This window comes from Stegastes partitus, unplaced genomic scaffold (genome assembly GCF_000690725.1).
Source record: "Stegastes partitus isolate 25-593 unplaced genomic scaffold, Stegastes_partitus-1.0.2 Scaffold152, whole genome shotgun sequence".
NCBI lineage: Eukaryota > Metazoa > Chordata > Actinopteri > Pomacentridae > Stegastes > Stegastes partitus.
The window spans coordinates 630,843-650,599 of NW_007577883.1; the positions used below are offsets into that span (position 1 = coordinate 630,843).

The 19,757-nt window shown below is 38.1% G+C and overlaps 1 protein-coding gene across 1 annotated transcript in view; it reads left to right on the forward strand.

Moving 5' to 3' along the window:
* tsnare1 (T-SNARE Domain Containing 1) overlaps positions 1 to 19,757 on the forward strand; it is a 157,052-nt gene that overhangs the window by 52,349 nt on the left and 84,946 nt on the right. Inside the window, exons 3-4 of the mRNA XM_008279294.1 lie at positions 14,084 to 14,161; positions 15,097 to 15,166. Of these exons, the coding sequence (XP_008277516.1) occupies positions 14,084 to 14,161; positions 15,097 to 15,166 (148 nt within the window). The remainder of the gene's footprint in view (positions 1 to 14,083; positions 14,162 to 15,096; positions 15,167 to 19,757) is intronic.

Genomic DNA, 19,757 nt, shown 5'->3' on the forward strand with positions numbered 1-19,757 from the left:
CATGTGTGCTGTAAATACAACGCAGAGAGTTAAATCAAGTTTGCACAAGGGCGACTATGGCTCAGGTGGTAGAGTGGTTGTCCTCCGATCGTAAGGTTGGCGGTTTAATCCTCTGCCCCTCCTCAGTCGACATGTTCTTGCGCAAGACACTGAACTCAAAGTTGCTCACAATGGCAGGCAGCACCTTGCATGGCAGCTCTGACGCCACTGCTGTATGAATATGTGTGTGAATGGGTGAATGAGAAAACACTGTAAAGCGCCTTGAGTGCCGCTTAGGTAGAAAAGTGCCATATAAGTGCAATCCATTTACCATTTTTAGAAGCCCATTAAAAAAACTTTTAGTGGTTAAAAGTTGTATGTATGGAATCTGATTAACAAGACTAATCAGAAATAGTCCAGGGTTTGATTTCCTGTTTTCAAATGTTCAGTGCTCCACTTTAAGTATTTAAGTTATATTCAGTTTGGAACTGAATAATTATGTCATGGCTGTATTACAAAAGAATTTTGTAACTTGGACAGATGATCCAACACGTTACACACATTTGAGTACGTAGACACACACATTAGGAATCTGAAGTCTTCTGAGCACATTAATGTTTTGCAGAGGACACATTCATTGGATTTTAAGGTCTTTGTGGCATTTTCTCTGTCACTATTCTAAATTATTCTACAGTGTAGTTTTTCCTGTTCCATAGTGTGTTTAAGGGCAATAAGAATGTAGAGACTGTAAAGTTCTTATTGTGCACGTCAGATCATTTACCCATTATGCAAATGTAAAATATAGACTCAATGAAAGAAATCAATCATGTTATGAATTAAAATTAGATTAGAGTTTTCAAATGTATTGACTCATCTGCAGCATGATCAGAGGCTCAATATAAATTATAGATTTGGTCTTTTTGTCTTCACCACCACAGAGATAAATGTTCAGTTACAGCAGTAAAGCTGATGAACCAATGAAATAAGAATAAATTTTAAATTTGACAACATATGATTTGCAGTTTTGCTTTTACGAGATTGTACTGCTGAAGTCACAGAATTTATTATATCAAAGTGCAATTTAAAATTTTGCAGAGACGTTTAGCTGTCATTAAAGCCCTCATAATATCTTCTTTTGCCTTACGTGAAGCAATAATTGTCATGTGGAAAAGCCATGTTTGTATCAAATTCTACACTGAACAATTATTTTGAGATGTTTAGACACAGGATGATTGATGAGTATATTGTTGGCACTAATTACACTGGCAGCATCAGGATACAGTGAATGAGCCACCTTTTTTTTTATTTAGTTTTTTGGCCTTTGTACCTTTATTGGATAGTGTAGTCAGAGAGAGACAGGAAAGTAGGGGAGAAGAATGTGGGGAGGACATGTGGGAAAGGCTCATGAGTGGGATTCGAACTCATGACCTCTACATTGGGACTGTAGCCCTGCACATGGGACGCCAGCTCAACCAGGTGAGCTATAGCGGCGCCCCAATTGATCCACCTTTTTGAAACAAAGCAAATGTTCTGTCCCTGTAAATCTCTCTCTTTCTCTGCATTTAGGTCTTGAATGTTTATTTTCTTGTTCTACAGCAAAATCATAATATATATATATATTAAAAGTCTTGTCAACTCAGCAATAAACTGTCGATGATATTGAGGTTGAATCTTGTATTTAATGCACTTTCTAAATGTTTAAGCACAGTCACTTTGGTGGCTTAATGTTTGTTATCTTTGCAAACCTTTTCTCACACTGTCTGCAAATGGTCAGTGTCCTACTGAGCAGAGGAGTGAAGGAAAATTACAAGGAAGCTTTTATCAAAGGAACAGAAATGTCTGGCCAAATTGCACTGTCTCAACAGCATGGTATTTGGCCCATCAAGAACAAAGCGTTCCATAATAATGATTTTATGTTTTACTGAGCTTTCTGCACGTTCTGCCTGCAAGCAACATGATAGTACACTAAACAGAGCAGAACACCTCCAGACGGCTGCATGTGGTGATGACGCTGCATTGCAGTGTGTGTGTGTGTGTGTGTGTGTGTGTGTTTGGGGTCGGGGGTGCATGTGCACTTCCTCCCAGTGAAGTCAAGGTAAATCTTTTATGAATTCATGTGGTTTGCTCACTCTCTTCTCCCAATTCTCCACTCTTGATTCTGTCTCAAAATAATCTCGTTGTCCATGATGAAGTTGCTGTGCCACTTTCTAGAATAACTGATGGAAACGCTGGATTTATATTCACATCTGAATTTCTGTACAAATACAGCTTTAGTTAAAGCACACAGTGTAATAGCCTTGTTAATGCTTCATTAGTATCTTGTATTCTTGATGTTACTTTACATTTATAATTCTGAATTATTAGCTATTTCTGAAAACATTCACCACCAAATAGGTCAGAAGTACAAAAATTAAAGTGTACTGATTTTTAATTTTTTTTTTTTTTTTTAAACAATACTGCTTAAAAATAGAGCCAGCTATCAATATGTTTAAGTATGACAGATATTTAAGTTAAAATCCCAACTGTTTGATGTCTTTAGTAATTATCATCATTTCATTTGGATGTTGGTGACAGTCAGTTTTGAAAGTACATAAATATAGTACATATACCACAGGGTCCAAAAGTCTCAGACCACATAGAAAATGTGTCATTTTTTCATGTTCCCCTGGAAAAAAAAGAGCTTGACACAAGGTCTAACATGGAAAATGAAGAAAAATATTTCAGAATCTGGTCTGGTCTATTTCAAGGTCCACAATTGAACTGAAACAATGCAAGGGCATTGACAGTGACCATGAAAAGACTTGTTCAAAACAAACAGCTTGTAACCATTTTTCACCTGCTATGAATCTGGTTGTGGCTCAAGTTTACAGCACAACTAATAGACTGTGATAGTGGAAGGAATGACGTCATATCGAAGTGGAAGTAGGATCAGATAGACCTGTCAGAAGATACTCTGAAATTTCACACTTGCACTCTATTGGCTGCACTCTGACCAACCTGAAGTATTCCATCCTTGAGAGACATCTTCCATCCTCTGTCTTATATCTTTGTGGAGAAGGATACATATTGTAGGATAAGGAGCCCAAACACACTTCAAAGCTTTGAAGAACCACTTGAAGACCAAAGAAGATCAAAGAGTGCTGAATGTCATGGACTTTCCTCCACAGTTATCTAACCCCAACCCCCCCAACAATTCTTCAGTTTTTCTTGACATCACAAGAAGTTTTTTGGAACATTGTTATCTTATGGGGATAACATGGCTTATCAGGTTTTAACAAACTTGTTCAGCTCGAGTGCTGCTGTCATTTATTTATGTCTCAGTAGCAAGATGGTCACCGCCCTGAATCTAATAACATTTCAGTTGTGAATTGATCAAGTACTGTAGCAATTAATGTTAGAAACAAGTAACAGTACTACTTAGGTGTAGCATTAAAATTTTAGTTGAACATTAAGATTTCAGCCCATGTCAGGATGAAGAGCCTGTTGTTGTAGTTCAATCAGGAGAGACTCAAACTGGAGAGAGGCTTCAAGAAAAATTAAATCTAAAGTTGTCCCCCAGATGTTCACAAATTCTGTCTGGAGTCTAATTTATATAAACAGAAACTAATATGCACTCCCTTTGCTAATAGGGATGTATTTTTTTTACTGGCTGAAAGTAGTCAGATAAGACATTTGTGAAGTCAATGATAATATTTCTGAGCACTTGTTCAGTATTCAGTATGCCAGAGATCTCTGTCTTTTTGCTCTGAGTTGAAGATAACAATCAGTTCTTGACCTTTTGACAAAGTCAGCCAGCAAACAAATCCAAAAATTACAATACCTTCAACACAAAATGCATAAAATGTTGTCCAATTTGCTCCACTTGAGTTTGATTTCCTGTGGTAGCTGCTGGGATGGGTTTATGCTACATACACACTGGGTATGTATATTGGTCAAATCCTACAGAGAACAAAAATCAAACCTTGTCAGCTCCACCTGCAGTGCCAGCTGTTCGGAGCAGGCCAGGTTCTCATTCTCTCAGTCAGCTGCTCAGTGGCTAAATGCAGATTTTTGGGGAGAGTAAAAATCTGTCCTCCTCAGGGAGGAGAGACAGCCACTGACCTCAGGCATAATGAGATGGGAGCTCTTGATTAAGTTCCTCTCTGATTTGAGAGTATAATTGAACATGTTGCAGATAGCACATTTGTGCTATCGACTAGCTACTCTGTGAGGGCATGATGGCATTTCATCCTCGGCGTGCTCAGGACTCTCACTCATTACAGTGCGAGAAATCAGGGCACGTTGTATTGATTATTCAGCTCTTTAAAAGAGAGAGGGAAAGAAAATCAACCACACTGCCTAACTGATCATCATCTATAATCAGTTCACTGGGTTTATCATTAGCAACTGGAAATATGTAAAGTGAGCATCTGTCCCACAGCTTTTTCTTTTCCATAATTTCTCTGCAGACACTAATTTTGACAGCGACGATACTGTATGTAAAATATATACTGAAAACCTCACATCCAATCGGCCATGTACATACCAAGCAAAACAAAAATCTCAGTGCACTCCTTAGTGTGTTTAGACACTATGACAGGTAGAAACTAATTGAAAGGTGACATTGAGAACTAATTTGTGAATTATTTAATGACATATTGTAATTTAAAAAATATTTATCTTTATTATGTCTAAACATCTGTATTTCACCAAAAACCTACAGTCCATACAGAAAGTTTTCAGACCCTCTCAGGTGACTCAGACTCATCTTGAATTGATTTAATTAATTTTTTTCTCATCAATTGAAACACAATACTCCACACTGACAAAGGAAAACGTAGGCTGAAGTAAAAGTAGTAAGAGTCAAAGGCCATAGTTATTAACAAAATGTTTGCGCCATTGCATTAGAAAAGTTAATGTAAGAAGCCTCAATTTTAAGTGGAACAAAATAAAAAGAAACCCTTGAAAAATAGTATAAAGAACACGTATTGTTTTGTGGTCATTTCATTTTTATATAGTTCTTTGGAGCCAAACTCAGCTTATCATTTAGCCAATCATGGATGCGTTCATCCCAAGGGCTGGTCTTGACTTTTTTTGTCCATAAGAGGTCAGAGGCCAGATATCTTTCAGGATACATGAAAGTAAACGGGCTGCACGGTGGCTTGGTGGTTAGCACTAGCGCCTCAGAGCTCAAAGGTCCTGGGTTCGAATCTTGGGATCTTTCTGCGTGGACTTTGTATGTTCTCCCCATGCAGCGTGGATTCTCTCCGAGTTCTCCGGCTTCCTCCCACAAGGTCCAAAAGCATGTTGAGGTTAACTGGTGATTCTAAATTGTCCGTAGGTGTGAATGTGAGTGTGCTTGGTTGTCTGTCTCTAAGTGTAGCCCTTTGATAGACTGGTGACCTGTCCAGGGTGTCCCCTACCTTCACCCTGAGTCAGCTGTGATAGGCTCCTGAGGATTAGTCGGTGTATCGACGATGGATGGATGAAAGTAAACTTCAAATGTAACTATCAACACAAGCATTTACATTCCATAATAGGAAAAATAATACCTTACATTTACATATACTTAAGATGAAAATCTTTCTGTGTCTTTTAGTGACAGAGAAGGTAGTGTTTGTATTTCATGTGTGCGCTTCCTCCACAAACACTTCATATGTGACATATTCTTCAGTCCTGGTTCTGCTGATGGGTTCTGATGACCTGAGTCTAGATGTTGGGATCATCACTCTGGTGATGTTAGATTTCCTTAAGCTGAGGATTTAAAGCTTTTTCAGTTCTTTCTTTAGAAAGTACTGATTGTAGGAAGCAGATGGAGCTCAGGAGGTCACAGGAAAGAGTGCAATCTGCTCTGTGTGGTTATTTTCAGAATTGACTCTTTATGACTATTACCAGGTTCTTGGGGAGGTAAGCGATGTCCTATTGTCTCTAAGAGGGCCATGAGTGGTAATTGTGATGTGAACATCTGACTTAGGTGTTACATTTGAATTGAAGTTTATTAGTTGTCTGGGTTAGTTGTCTTCTGAAATGGTCAGTGATTAAGTTACCATCAGTATCATCCACTTGTGCAAATGCACACAACTCTCTCTCTTTGATGGCACTCATATCCTGCTACTGTTGGATGTTGCAGGTTATATAAATATATCTAACCTCTGAGGAATAAAGGAAATGGTCCAAAACAGCTGGAACCAATACGTTTCAGCTCCTGTTAAGGTTTTGCAGGGGTGGGGGGGGGATTCCATTAAGTATTGGTGATCTTGTATCTGTTTTGATTGCAGTAAATGTGTTATTGTTATGAACATTTTATTTTGTAGACTAAGAGATTTTAAATTATAGAACAAAGTGAGTGAGAAAGGTGTCACATGTGGAAGTACCTCGCTTGTGCGTGCCTATCCTGCATCTGCACTGGCAAGAATGGTAGCGCAAGAGAACAAGACGAATCCAGAGATCACCACCAATGTCATCCTGATGAAACTGAGCAGTTCAGGTACAAACATCTAAAGGTCCAAAATTTCACAGGAGACAGGCGCAAAACTTACTAGCAATTACAATTGATTGCTGCCAAATAATTTGCCACTGATTACTGAAAAGGGGTTTAAAAAACCTTTCAAAAACATAGAAAAAGTTCAAATGTTTTATTGACATCTGTAGCACAATGTCTGTTGGCACATGTTTGTCACTTATTAGTCAAATACAATTTTTATTATAAATTAGCAGCTATAGAAAGTTCCAACTGTTATTGATATGATAATTAGCATATGCTAGCAACAAGCTATGTTGCTAGTTAGCATCAGGACGTTAGCATTATCATTGTGGAGTTTGTAGCATGTTGCATTAGCTCAAAGTTTAATAACGGCAACTTAGTAAAGGCAAAAGACAGCTGCAGTCTTGTTAACACTTTATTGTGTAATTAGTACATTCCTCATAAGCATTTCTAAAATGCCTCTGTGGGAATATGAAATAGGACCTAATCAAAGTGACTGTATCAGACACACTGCTCAAACCACAGAGACTAAATTTGTCAGTGATTTTGTAGCATATCAGTAGAGCTTTGAAGTGGCATGCTGATATGCGCATGCTAAAGTATAGGCATGTTAATGTAAGAGAAAAGTTTCAAGTGTGAAAAGATAAAAAGCAGCTGATTGTGAAATAACCCTCTATGGATCCCTCAACCTTCCAGGGAACATGGAGCCGTGGAGTTTGTGAAATGAGCATGAAATCATAAGTGCTGATTATGTGTTGTGGGCTCCAGTGAGAAAGTTATGTTAAAAGAGGATTGTGTGATACTTGCAAAACACTGGGCACACAGTTTTCAGCCATTTGTCAAAAAGATAAAAACTATGCAGGAAAGCAAAGGATAGTTTTTATTAGATTCATGGTTTTTGTTTTAAAGTGCAAAAAGGGAAATTTTTGGAGTGTCGTTAGTGTTTGTCCAGCTACTGAGCTATTGACACCAAACGCTCTGTTGCAACAGATTCCAGAGACTAGAGACGTGAAATGCTGCACTTGAACAGTTGTTCAAGTTTCCCCACTGTAAATTCTGGATAAACAAGAGGATGTAGTCCTTTTTCAAGTGCTTAACAGTCTAATTGCGTTTGTCCCTATTTACCTAAAGACCGTGTCAAGATTTTACACAGGTAAAATGGGAAAAAAGCAGGCACCATAAAATTGCATGATTTGTCTCATGCAATATGTATTAAAGGTGCTACTGTTTAGAGGTGCAAAATGTTGAGAAATGGAATGAAAATTTAAATGAATAGTCGATGAATCTGATTTATTACTGCGGACTGACTACTGAAGCAGAGAAACAGTCTGAATGTAAACATCTCGGAAAAGCCTTCCAGCTCCAGTCCAGTGGGATCCAATAGAAGTAGCCAGTATTAAACAGGATGTGATCTTTTCTGGTAACAGAAATCTATAGTATATACAAATATATAGTATATGAGTGTAAAATAATTTTACTAACGTATCCCACATTTTTTCTTAGTTTATTTTTCATAACTCTTTCACTGACCGTATCTGGTCTTTAATTAGTTTCCTAAATACAGCCTTCATCTCAGATATAAACTCTTTCACTCAATATTTAACCTCAAAAGCAACTTTTTTTTTTTTTTTCAGATTGGGAGCAACATGTGCCAAAACAGGCCAGCGTCAGATCTTATTTGTTAAAGGTGCAGGTTATGGAAATGAGTTTAATTGCTCATCAGTTTGGGCACAAGTGAGGGAGGCCGCAGCGCCACAAATCACGGCTGGGTTCGGCTGTATTTTTTGCTGTCATTGCCTATAAATTTAATTATAACCTTGAAGCATATTGTAATTCAAATGGTGTGAAAGGAAACCAGATTTCTGTTTTTCCTTTGGCTCTAGATAGGCTTGAGAAAATCTGTCAAGTGATTTTCAGAGAGAGGCTGTTGTTCCTATTGCCTATTCTATAAATGCAGATGTGTGTGCACATTCCTTCACACGGTGGAAAGTGGTGCATTAAAAGGCAGCTGTTGTCAATACTGTAACAGCTGCCTTTTCTGCAATCCGAAACAAAGGACAGACTTATCAAAAATAGAGTCAAGCAGAGAGTCTAACAATAAACACAGTACAACAAGTATTGATACAGTGAAGCATACTCTGAGAACTGAAGTCTCATTTTTTCATATTTTCAGCGTGCTGTTCTTCTGCTTTAACATAAGCTGATGACATCATTTTTCTGTAACATCTAAATGTGTGATTGGTTAGGTTGTGTGGGTAGATTTACAATGCAAACTGGCAATGAGTGGCTGTGTTGAATGTACCAAATGGTTTAGCCTTCTGCTAACCATAGCCAAAGGCCTCCCAGCTGTGACTGTGGCTAATTCAGTTTCATCTTTATGTTCATGTTCACAGTTGTGTTTCATGCACGTATGAAGCACGTGTACATGGCAGTGCTCACGGAGTGGGAGGGGTGTAGAACGCTTTTTGTTTGTTTGTTTTTGATTTCTGCCTATCTTTTCTGTAAAAAAAAAAAAAAAAAACTAACCCCCCCCCGCCCCCCCTCCACTGTTTTGTACTTTTTTTTTTTACACTATTAGACTCACAATTGACAGTTTTATTTTTTGTGTTTTTTAAATTAAAAAGGAGGGATCAAAATCCACAGGCCTACATCGTCGTTTTTAAATGTATAGTCTTTCAACAGACTCCTACTCAAGTAACATTACTTGAGGTAGTTGGTCAGCTTAGTTTTAGAGATGACTTCATTTTCAATGGTCAACATCTGGCATTGTTTAATGGTTAGAATTGTTGGATTTCCTCTTTAATAGCAAGTCATTACAGTATCAAAATGGCTCATCAGTATCTGATGCTGTATGTCCTGGAAGTATGGCTGGAGAGTGAGCATGACATGGCCTTGTTGTTCAGAGGACTTTGCCACAGGCTACATAGTACATTTGCTTATACATTATAGGGAGCAGGGGATTCTACAGGACAGATTTCCTACATTTTATTTCCAAAATGAAACAGATAACTACTAAAGACTGGAACCAGGAACAGTGCATTTATTACAAGTTCCCCTTTAATAAGTCCAACTTGAATTTGTGTTGCATTTGAAATCTGTCCATTCACCTACCCAACCATTCACCGCACCAACTTACTCTGCAAAGTGCTATTTCACTGCTGAACTGCTATGCCACTATTTATTTATTTATTTATTTATTTATTTAGTTAGTTAGTTAGTTAGTTAGTTAGTTAGTTAGTTAGTTAGTTAGTTAGTTAGTTAGTTAATTTGCACTCATGCAGTTCTTTCTTGGTGCGGAAACATATTTCTGTCCCTAGCACAACGCACAGATTGACATCAACATTTTAGAGATCATGATTATGCAAGACAGAAGAAGAATAAGTTGCATCAATGATACCAGTTAAAACTTACCTGGATGGACATTCTGTACAAAATGAACAACAAGAACTTTTGAATTAAGGTATCCTCCTCAAGCCATGCTCTGACGTACACCTACAACATAGTCCATCCTTTGAGCCCATCTACTGACAGGCCACACCACTTCTGCTGCAGCATTAACAGTGGAAATCCATCAATCACTGTGAAAACATGAAAGATGGACAAAGCTTGTGTTAAAGATGTGTGTGTGTGTGTGTGTGTGTGTGTGTCTGTGTGTGTGTGCTGAAATAACATTAAAAAAATGCACTAAAGATCTTTCAACTGAAAAATGACCCATTTCCACATGTGTCACAATCTTGTAACGCTGCTTGACTGACTGCATGCGATCATGTTATTACCTGGACGACTTGTCGGTATAGCTTAGTGAGTAGAGCTAATGACTTATGATTTACCAGTTCCACTCAGCACTATGGATATCTGTCTCCCTGCTATGTCTCCGACTTAACCTTCCCATCTCTCTTTATTTCATGCCAATGCTTGAACCCCCTTTCCTCATGTATGGGGACCTCTGAGCATTTTAACACCTCTACCTTGATACTCCTTTATTTTTGACTGTGTCAGAAAAAAAGCCAATTGCAGTCATTTCTGGTTGCAATATTTGACAAAAGGGTGGGTGAGATGGCTAGGACGTGCAGCTCATACAGGTCGTGATGTTGATCTCAGCCTGCTGTAATGGCTCCAGGCCATTAACCCTCCCTGTCATTTGCAATGACATGTGCTTTTGAACAAGGAAAATGGCCCTGCCCACATAGCTTATACAGCAGACTCACCACTCCTGCTGCCAGCCTGTGGCTTAGTGCCATGCCATTTTCCCCGTCCAGTCTATCATCATCACTGCAGTTAGATTCTACATTAGAGACTCTCGCAGTCTTTGATGTTCTTTCACTTTCCACTTCTTTTTATCGTAACTACAATGCGCAATATTTCAATATAATTACTTTAAATGTTAATTTACCTATTGTCTCTTATCATTAAAAACTGCATGCTTGATGTCACTTCTTTTAAGTCCTTAAATTTATTTTTTAAAACTCCCTTTGGCTGCCCACCATATGTGTTTAAAATTTCACAAGAAAAAAAGCAGATATAGGCATATAACACGATAAGCATTAGTCATGAGGTCAACTAAAATGGTTTACATTAATCTCCAGGTTTGTTTAATTTGTTTGTTTTTATCTGCACAGAGAAACTTAATTAAGCTCATATATTACATGCTGTCACTACCAAATCTGTCATCTGTGTACAATCACGTCTCCTAAAAAATATAACATCCACGCCATTGTGAGTGATCAATCAATGGCAAAGTTAAATACTACAAATTAGCTGAGGCTGGTGAGAATGGCATTCATTTTGCAGGTATTTGGTGATAGCCGCAAGATTTGGACTAAATGAAATTATTTTGCGATTGCCATTCAATGGCTCTTACATTTCTTACTCTGGGGAGCACATATGGATGAATGTCTACACCAAAATACATGATCATTTATCACATACATTTTTCAGTTACGTGTAAAATATTAGTATGCGACATGGCTCATGCCTTTGGAGTCACATTAATGCTAACTCCGTTTCACATATTTCAGCTGTCTTTGTGTTAAGTGATTATTAAGGTGTCAGCTTTACACTACTTTGCTGCTAGAAAAGACATTCTAAACCTATGCTACTAAGAATATGGAAGGAAACACATGGCATGACACTGGCCACAATTTTTTGATTGACAAAGTAAAATCTGGGCTTTGCATAACAAAAGCGCAAAAAGAGGAAGTACTTACTGCTGAAATAAACTAAATCCTTAAAATAAAGTAATCCATTGGGGTTTAATCATACATTTAAGAGAGACTGACAGTTGGATTATGGACTGGGCAAAGCAGGCAACGCACAGGGATCCCAAACACCCAGAAACCCCCAAAGTATCAAAAGCCTGAGGTTTACTACGTGTCACCTAGATCTGCATAGTGTTGGAAATTTGTACCCCTGAAGCAAAATATTACCATGACAGGTCATCCATCATCTGGTAAAGGGACTTTAAAACAGATGTGTAGGACCTTTATTTTAGTGTATATTTGTGTTACAATCCAGCCTCTAGGGTCAGCTGTGTGTAACCAAAACCAGATGTAATCAGTGGAGATGTTCAGCAATGTTATAAACATGAGAAAATAAAATAAAAAAATATATATCCATCCATCCATTATCTATACACCGCTTAATCCTCACTAGGGTCGCGGGGGGGCTGGAGTCTATCACAGCTGACTCAGGGCGAAGGCAGGGGACACCCTGGACAGGTCACCAGTCTATGGCAGGGCTACACTTAGAGACAGACAACCAAGCACACTCACATTCACACCTACGGACAATTCAGAATCACCAATTAACCTCAACATGTTTTTGGACCTTGTGGGAGGAAGCCGGAGAACCCGGAGAGAACCCACGCTGCACGGGGAGAACATGCAAACTCCACGCAGAAAGATTCCAGTGCCCCCGCGAACCGGCAGCCTTCTTGCTGCGAGGCAACAGTGCTACCAACTGCGCCACCTTGCAGCCCCTTATATATATATATACACACACACACACATATATATACGTGTGTGTGTGTGTGTGTATGTGTGTGTATATATATATGATGACACAAAGAAGACTTGTAGATGTTGCTAAAAATCAATGAACCAAATAAAACCAAATGAAGGCTGACAGAGTGACGAAAGGTAGCTAAATGAAAACAAAACTAAACTCCTTTGCCAAGCTTAAATCCAATAGCAACACCCACAACTAACAAAAAAAACCTAAGCAAGCAAGTGCCTCAGAACACACATTACAAAAAACAAAAGACACAAGTAACTCCGGAATCAAGTTGGACAGCTGCTAACTGGAGTTTTAGTTTTCGCCAAGACTTGGGTAGCTCCCACGCTAAGCTAACAGCTGTCAACAGAAGTTACATTTTAACATAGAAACACCAAGACACAAAACAAGAGGCAGCAGGACAGACTGTTCATATTAAATCCCAGCCACCCTGACTGAGAGGTTGGAGGCTGATTTATAGTCCAGGTGTGTCGACTGCTGCAGTTGGATTGGCTGAGGGTGGAGGGAACTGAGTGGTGGTCCAATCAGGAGCGGCAGGCTCGGAGGAGAAGGGCTGAGAGCAGGTCTGGAGCTCCAGGCTAATTAGCTGCAATGGCTGGTAGCTGGGACCGGAGCAGGCTCTCCAGCCAGCTGCAGCAGGGTCCATGCTGCTCCTCTCCCTGGACAGAGCTCACAAGGGATCCACCACAATATAAGCCGGCACCAACACCAAGGACCGTAACAATTTGTTCTACAGTTTGTTATATCCCAGTGCTCTAAGGTCTCATGCAAGATTATAATCCTTCATCAAAGACCTCTAACTGTAACCAACTGTTAGTTTCAGTATCAGCACATTTCATAGTTATTTTCCATCATAAGTGTGTTTTTCTGTATGTAAAGTATATATTTTTAATTATTGAAAAAATGCTATTGATGTTCTCAATTTTCTCTTGTCTGACAAACATTCGAAAAGCCCCAAAGTTTCACTTTCTTAAAATACAACAATGGAGACTCAGCAAATAATCACATCTGAGAGGCTGATACCAGCGAATTTGGTTCAATGAATAATCACTTAACGAAACTGCTGCCAGTTAATTTTCTGTTTATTGATTAATCAGTGAATCATTTCATCTCTATAGTGCTGAATTGTGTCTTGGCGCCTGGTAAATGAATGAACTCATATTGCAGTTAATGTCAGGAATAACCCAAAACCAGATGTTTTCCCCATGGCCACCTACATTGTAAAAATGAATGTACTTTTTTTTTTTTTTACAGCAAATTACTGTTATGTAATCGATTTTATAAATTGCAGATAATAAGTAGTAAAATCACAGAAAATGGGTGTTTCAGTGTGATCCTTAAAACAAGCCAAACTGTAAATAACACAAGTTACATTTCCACATTGAAAATCTGTATCTTTCAGATGGTATTTCAGCATTTGGGCCATTAAAAAAACTGTTGACTAAAAGAGGATAACTGAAGGTCAGTTGTAACATCCAGACGCTTCTGCAAACATTCAGACTGTATTTGGATATTGTTCTGCCTTTTGTTTCATCACTGCGGTCCCTACATGCTGTTACTCTGGTGTCAGCTTGGTGTCATGCTCCACTGGTCAGAGAAGTGTTTGCTCATATCATCTTTTCTCTAAAGCCACACAGGTCAGCCCCTCGGAGCTGCAAGACGTATTTCAGGAGACCTCATCCAATATCTTCCAGATCAACGCCAACGGTAAAATTGCCATTCATCACTGTAACTGCATGTGCATGTGTGTGAGCAGTTGACTGTGTCCTCCTGTACGAACATATACACTTAAACAAAGACATTTTAGGTATTCCCTCTCTTCTAATCAAAGACTAGGATATAAATTTAGGGATTGAATTAAATCAGGGACAAGACTGTTGAGAGATTAAAATTAGAATAAGTTCTCAGTTTAAATTGGGGCTATATTTAATGTGAAATATAAGGTTGAGTTTAGTTTTCAGATTATCTTTAGCAACAAATTTAACATATATTCAAAATTATCATTCAAGTTTATGGATCAGATTATATTAAAGATGAATTATGCTTCAGTCTTAACAGTAGACATAGTGCTAAATATCAATTAGGACAAAGGGGGATTGAAAATTTAGGTTTGAATTCAAGGTCCAAATTAGATTTACATTGATTTAAGGTAGCTTTGACATCATGTCCTAGGTTTCAGAATTAAGAGTGAAAATAACAATATATGTTATGTGGAAAATGACCAGCTTGATGTAAAGGTTCAGACTAGTGTTATAATGAGGGCTACATTCATGAAAAAACCTACTTCACAATTATTGCTTTGGTTTGGGAGTATTTTGATTTAATTTAAGATTAAGTTTAGATTTAGATTCAAGGTTGAGTTTAGGGTTGAAATATATATTGGGTAGTATTACTCAATTTAAATGATGCTTATGTACTGGGTTAAAATGTGGACTAAAATTAGTTTAACATTGAAGTTTTAGATTGTTGTAGTAGTAATCAGATTTTTCTTTGGATTAGTTAGAACATTTTGAATTAAGATTTACGTTCAGATTTGAGTACAGCTACAGAATGGATGGAAAACGCTCTACGGGACTCAAGTGCATGAGAGTATGACTCCAGGATATATTCTAAATGTTTGTATCATCCATTTATTCCTCCAGTTGTCACGTTAGAGAAGAACCTTCAGTCACTGGGAACATCTAGAGATACAGCAGAGCTGCGACAGAGTCTGTGAGTAACATGCGCATGCCTCCAGGAAACATACACTGTCATTCTGTGTACAATACGTGATGGTCCTGCTAAGTGTAAGAGTTACATGTAAGTGTGCTTTCCAGAAAAGTGCTTATTTTCTCTTTGTTTCATCAACCTCTTACATATTGATTGTTCTTTTTTAGTTGAGCTGCCAGCAATTACCAGATTCAACATTGATGACAAAGTGTCCAATCTAAGATGATTGCATCTGTTTAAAATGCATTACATCCCACTGTGTTTGCTGGCATGTCATCAATTCTATCGAACATTTTTTATGATCGCCTTGGAAACTTACTGACAGTGCTTGGCTGCTTTCATTTTTAACTTCCCATTTTCCTTCTGCAGTATTGATGCTGGTTGCAAACAACACATCCAGTGCCTCCGACTGATGCAAATTACATCCAGCTCTCAGTGTTTTGAAAGATTGTTCAGGAGGCTTCGTGGTTTGTCAAGAATTTAATGGTGACTTTTACAGCTCATTACCGAGAGGCTTTGGTTTAGATCAGTTGGGCTTTTGGTTGCAGCAGTTCTCTCTCTTGTTACTTGTGATATACATTAACTAATTCTTATGACACATTTCGACAGTATTCAGAATAATAATGGCAATAATGATTATGACTATCCAGGGTTTAGGTTAATAGTTTTCATTTCTCAGATATGGTGAATGATTTACCTGGTCCCAGTAATAAAATTTCAGGGGCGAAACCAGGCAAACACTCGTCCAGCAATTTTCCAGTGGAAACTAAAAATGGCAGCCTTTAAGTATGACATTATTTCTATATTTTCTAAGTATTTATTTTGCATATTTATTTGTTGTTATCTCTTACCAAATCATTAAACATATAAAGTTGTAAATTGTGTTAACAACACATTAACATTTAATAAAACATATAAACAATATCCATACAAACCTCTTGTACCTTGGTACTAATTTGGGAACAAAAAAACAGAACCACCATGCAGATGGAAAGACCCGACCTGAAGCTTTGTTAATGAGGGTCTATTGAACTGTCATTTTCTTTGTGAATACCTATTGAGCTGTTATTTTCCTCTTGGGTGTCTATTGACTGAAATGCAATTTGAATGAAGTCCTAGTAGGTTTGTATGAAAGTGGTCCTCTTTAGAGAAAACTGGCACAAAATGGTAGCTGTATGCCCATTTTGACAGTTACACAACAGGAAGGAAAGGAGGAAACAAATATGCTGTACAATATGTTAAGGAGCGTTTTATCATATTTCATGATCTTGTATTTTCCCAGTTGTGACTGGATTGTTTCCTAAGCACTTTAAAGGTGTAATAATACAAAATGTTCAGGATAAATACAGCAGAAAACAGCTATTTGGTATGTAATAATAGTTGATGGGTCCTTAGCAGAGAATGAAGTCACACCTCTGAGTGTGTTATATTCTTATCTCCTCTGTCTCCACTGTGCATGTTAGTGCATGTGAGTCCCTCCCTTTGAAACTGGCCTTCCTCACACTCACAAACAGATTGAGAATAACTTCCCAAACCACACTGTAAAAGTGAGAGTGCAGTCTGGATCATTCAGCTAATGCCTCCAAAACCAAGGAATTTTAAAAACAAAGTATTATATGTTATTAACTACTTCATATGCACTTGCTTGATTCGGTTCAGTCTGAGGGTGTCTACTTCTGTTTTAAGGAAGTCCTCTGCTACTCCTTCTCTGTTTATTTCAGTTTTGTTCCAAACTGTGTGTCTCTGTCAACACACTGATCCGGTCTGTCCACATGTGGATCCAGTTCATCCACTGACTGGTCCGACCGTGTGCGGAATGCTTTACTCTCAAACTAAGCATTGTTTTGTCCAGATAAATTCAAAGCCGATTTTCCTCCTTTCTTCTCCCAGCCATCTCACGACCTCTCAGGTTTTCATGCATCTTTGTCTTGTGACCCTGTATAGTGCCCAGAGCTAACTAAAGTAGTATGTCTTCACCCTGGTCACAGGCCAAGTTTCTGAATACTTTTGTTCTTACTTTGATGTTTACTAGTTTGTAATAATTCTAAACTTCAGCCTGGTATATTTCCCATGATTGTGGTTATTGTATCTCTATTGGTTATGCTCACTTTGCACTCACCAACTCTGTTGTAGTGACAGAGAGAAGCAGGAAATCTAGCAACATAGCTTATATTCTGTCAAAAAGCAAAAAGCTTTCCAGAAAAAAAGATACTTTGACATTGACCATTTTGTTTGTTTTCAGTCTGAACAGAAAGCAAACACAGGAAGTAGGTGCCTGGAACTGACATTTTGCTAACCATATTAGTGATCACCATCAGGGACAATTTGCCAGCTGACCTAATCAGAAGGATCTGTGTACTCCCAGTACCTACACTCTCTGTGTTTTCTTCATGGACTGCAGTGCTAAGCAGAGCACTAAAGGTCTCTCATCTCATCTACTGAAAAAAGCCATATCCATGCATATGCTGCACAAATCTCACACACACCAGACAGTCATACGTGTTTCTGTACAGGAAGCAACACAGTTGGGTTGTGTGAAATTAAAGCAAGTCTTATTTCCATCCATGGTAAGAATGGTACTGTGTTATCTGCATGTCTGTCTTCCAGCAAAAGACAAAAGCAAAAACCAAAAAAAACCCTCGAATCTCACGGTTAATAGAATTTGACCCGCCCCTGTAATCGTGGAAATGCCCACAGCCAAAAGTCTAAGTGGATTAATGGCCAACACCCTCTGAGTGTCATTGTCTTTGTTAGCACATTAGACATTCCCTGGTGTTCTGACTGTAACACACCAGAGGACAATGGGCTGCGTTTGGAGAAGAGCGCCCCCGAATGTCTGACTGCCTTACTGCAGAAACACAGTCTCACAGTGTGGACATTATAGTGGCAGACACAACCAGCAGCAACACCAAGTTATAGCCAGCACAATACAAATGTGTAGTAAATGATACTATCAGAAGTAGTTATTGTTAATGTATGGTATTATTCATATATCAGCAGTGGTGTAAAATAACTACCTACAGTAAAGTACTGTTATTAAATTAAATGGGTGTTCTGAGGTACATGTACCTATGTGCGCACATTGTATTGAGAGTTTTCTGTAGATTTACACATGTTCATGCTGCACGTACTGCAGACATGTCTATTTTAGTAGTTTGTGTCTGTTATTTTCTCAAAACAAGTAATAAAGCCAGCGTGGTGAAATGATTAGAACTTGTCTTGATAGAAGTCATCAGTCATTATCGATTTATATTTTATAAAATGAGGTGGGGTTTTTTTTCTTCATCTAAAAACAGACGTCTTACCCCGTCTTCTTTCAAAATTTCTCTATCTATTTCTTCAAAGTTCTTTAACATAACGACTCTTATAGGAAAGAAAACAAAATGATGTAACAAACTGGCAGATGTTTTCTTTTTTTTTTTCTTTCACATTTTAAGAAAATATTGTTTGGACCCAGTAAAATATAAACAATACTTTGATTAAATATGCTGCTCATATGTTCTCACATTTGGACTCGTGGCCAGATTTTAGATTCCCACAGTTCTAATGTTCATTCCTTGTGTTTCTTAGTCCAGCCAATTATTTTCATCTTCTTGGTGTTCCCTGGTAATGGTTTCCTTGCTACAGTTCCACCATTAAGGCCTGATTCACACTAATGTTAAGATACGTCTGCTCCATGAACTCTGGGAGGCAATAGTGTGGGTTCTAATCTGAGGCTCTGTTATTTGTAGATTTCTAATGCTGGTTACTCTGATGAACGTCTCCTCTGCGGCAAAGCCAATCCTTGGTCTTCCTTTCTGAATGGGGTTGGACTGACAGACATTCATGTCTTAAATGAATGATAGAATGCTGTTTCTCCTTACTTAGTTGAGTAGTTCCTGCTATAATAAGGATTAATACAATAGCTGAACAGGGCTCTTAGCTCCATAACAGCACTGACTTGACACAACATAAATGATGGTCTCAAACATATTTGGAAGGTAAGAAATTCCCTCAACATAGTCTCACCAAAAATTTCACAGTTACGCAAGAGAATATAATGTACAGTTCCATTTATTTTTTAAGGATAGTGACATTTCTATTAGGTTATTATATCATCTGTGTGTTAATGTCATATCAGAATTACCATAATTGCTAGTTTCTGACGAATAAAGCGTATTCGTGACAAAGATGTGTGGGTGATGGTTGGGTGGTTGTCAAATTATGCAGAGGGCCTCACGAAGCCAGACTGACAGATTTGCTAAAACTTTCTAAAAGTTAGACTTGTTTCTTTCATTTCGGTATCGTATTTGGAGAAGTTTCTATTAAGTCCAGAGTGCTTTTGTTTGTTTGTTTGTTTGTTTGTTTTGTGACAAAATCTCGTCTTAATCCTCCATGTGTAGCTCATCAACTATTATTTATTTCGCTGTGTTTCTTTTGATGAGGAACACAATGTTGTGTCATCAGGCAGATGAAAGTGTCAGCAAACAAACTCCGAATATGATTACTTTGTTGTGTGTGCTGCCAGAAATATCAGCTAAAAACACAAAGCTGATGAGGTGTGAAGTTTATTATTCATAAAACCAACATGCTAAACAAGCGAGTGTTTATTTCT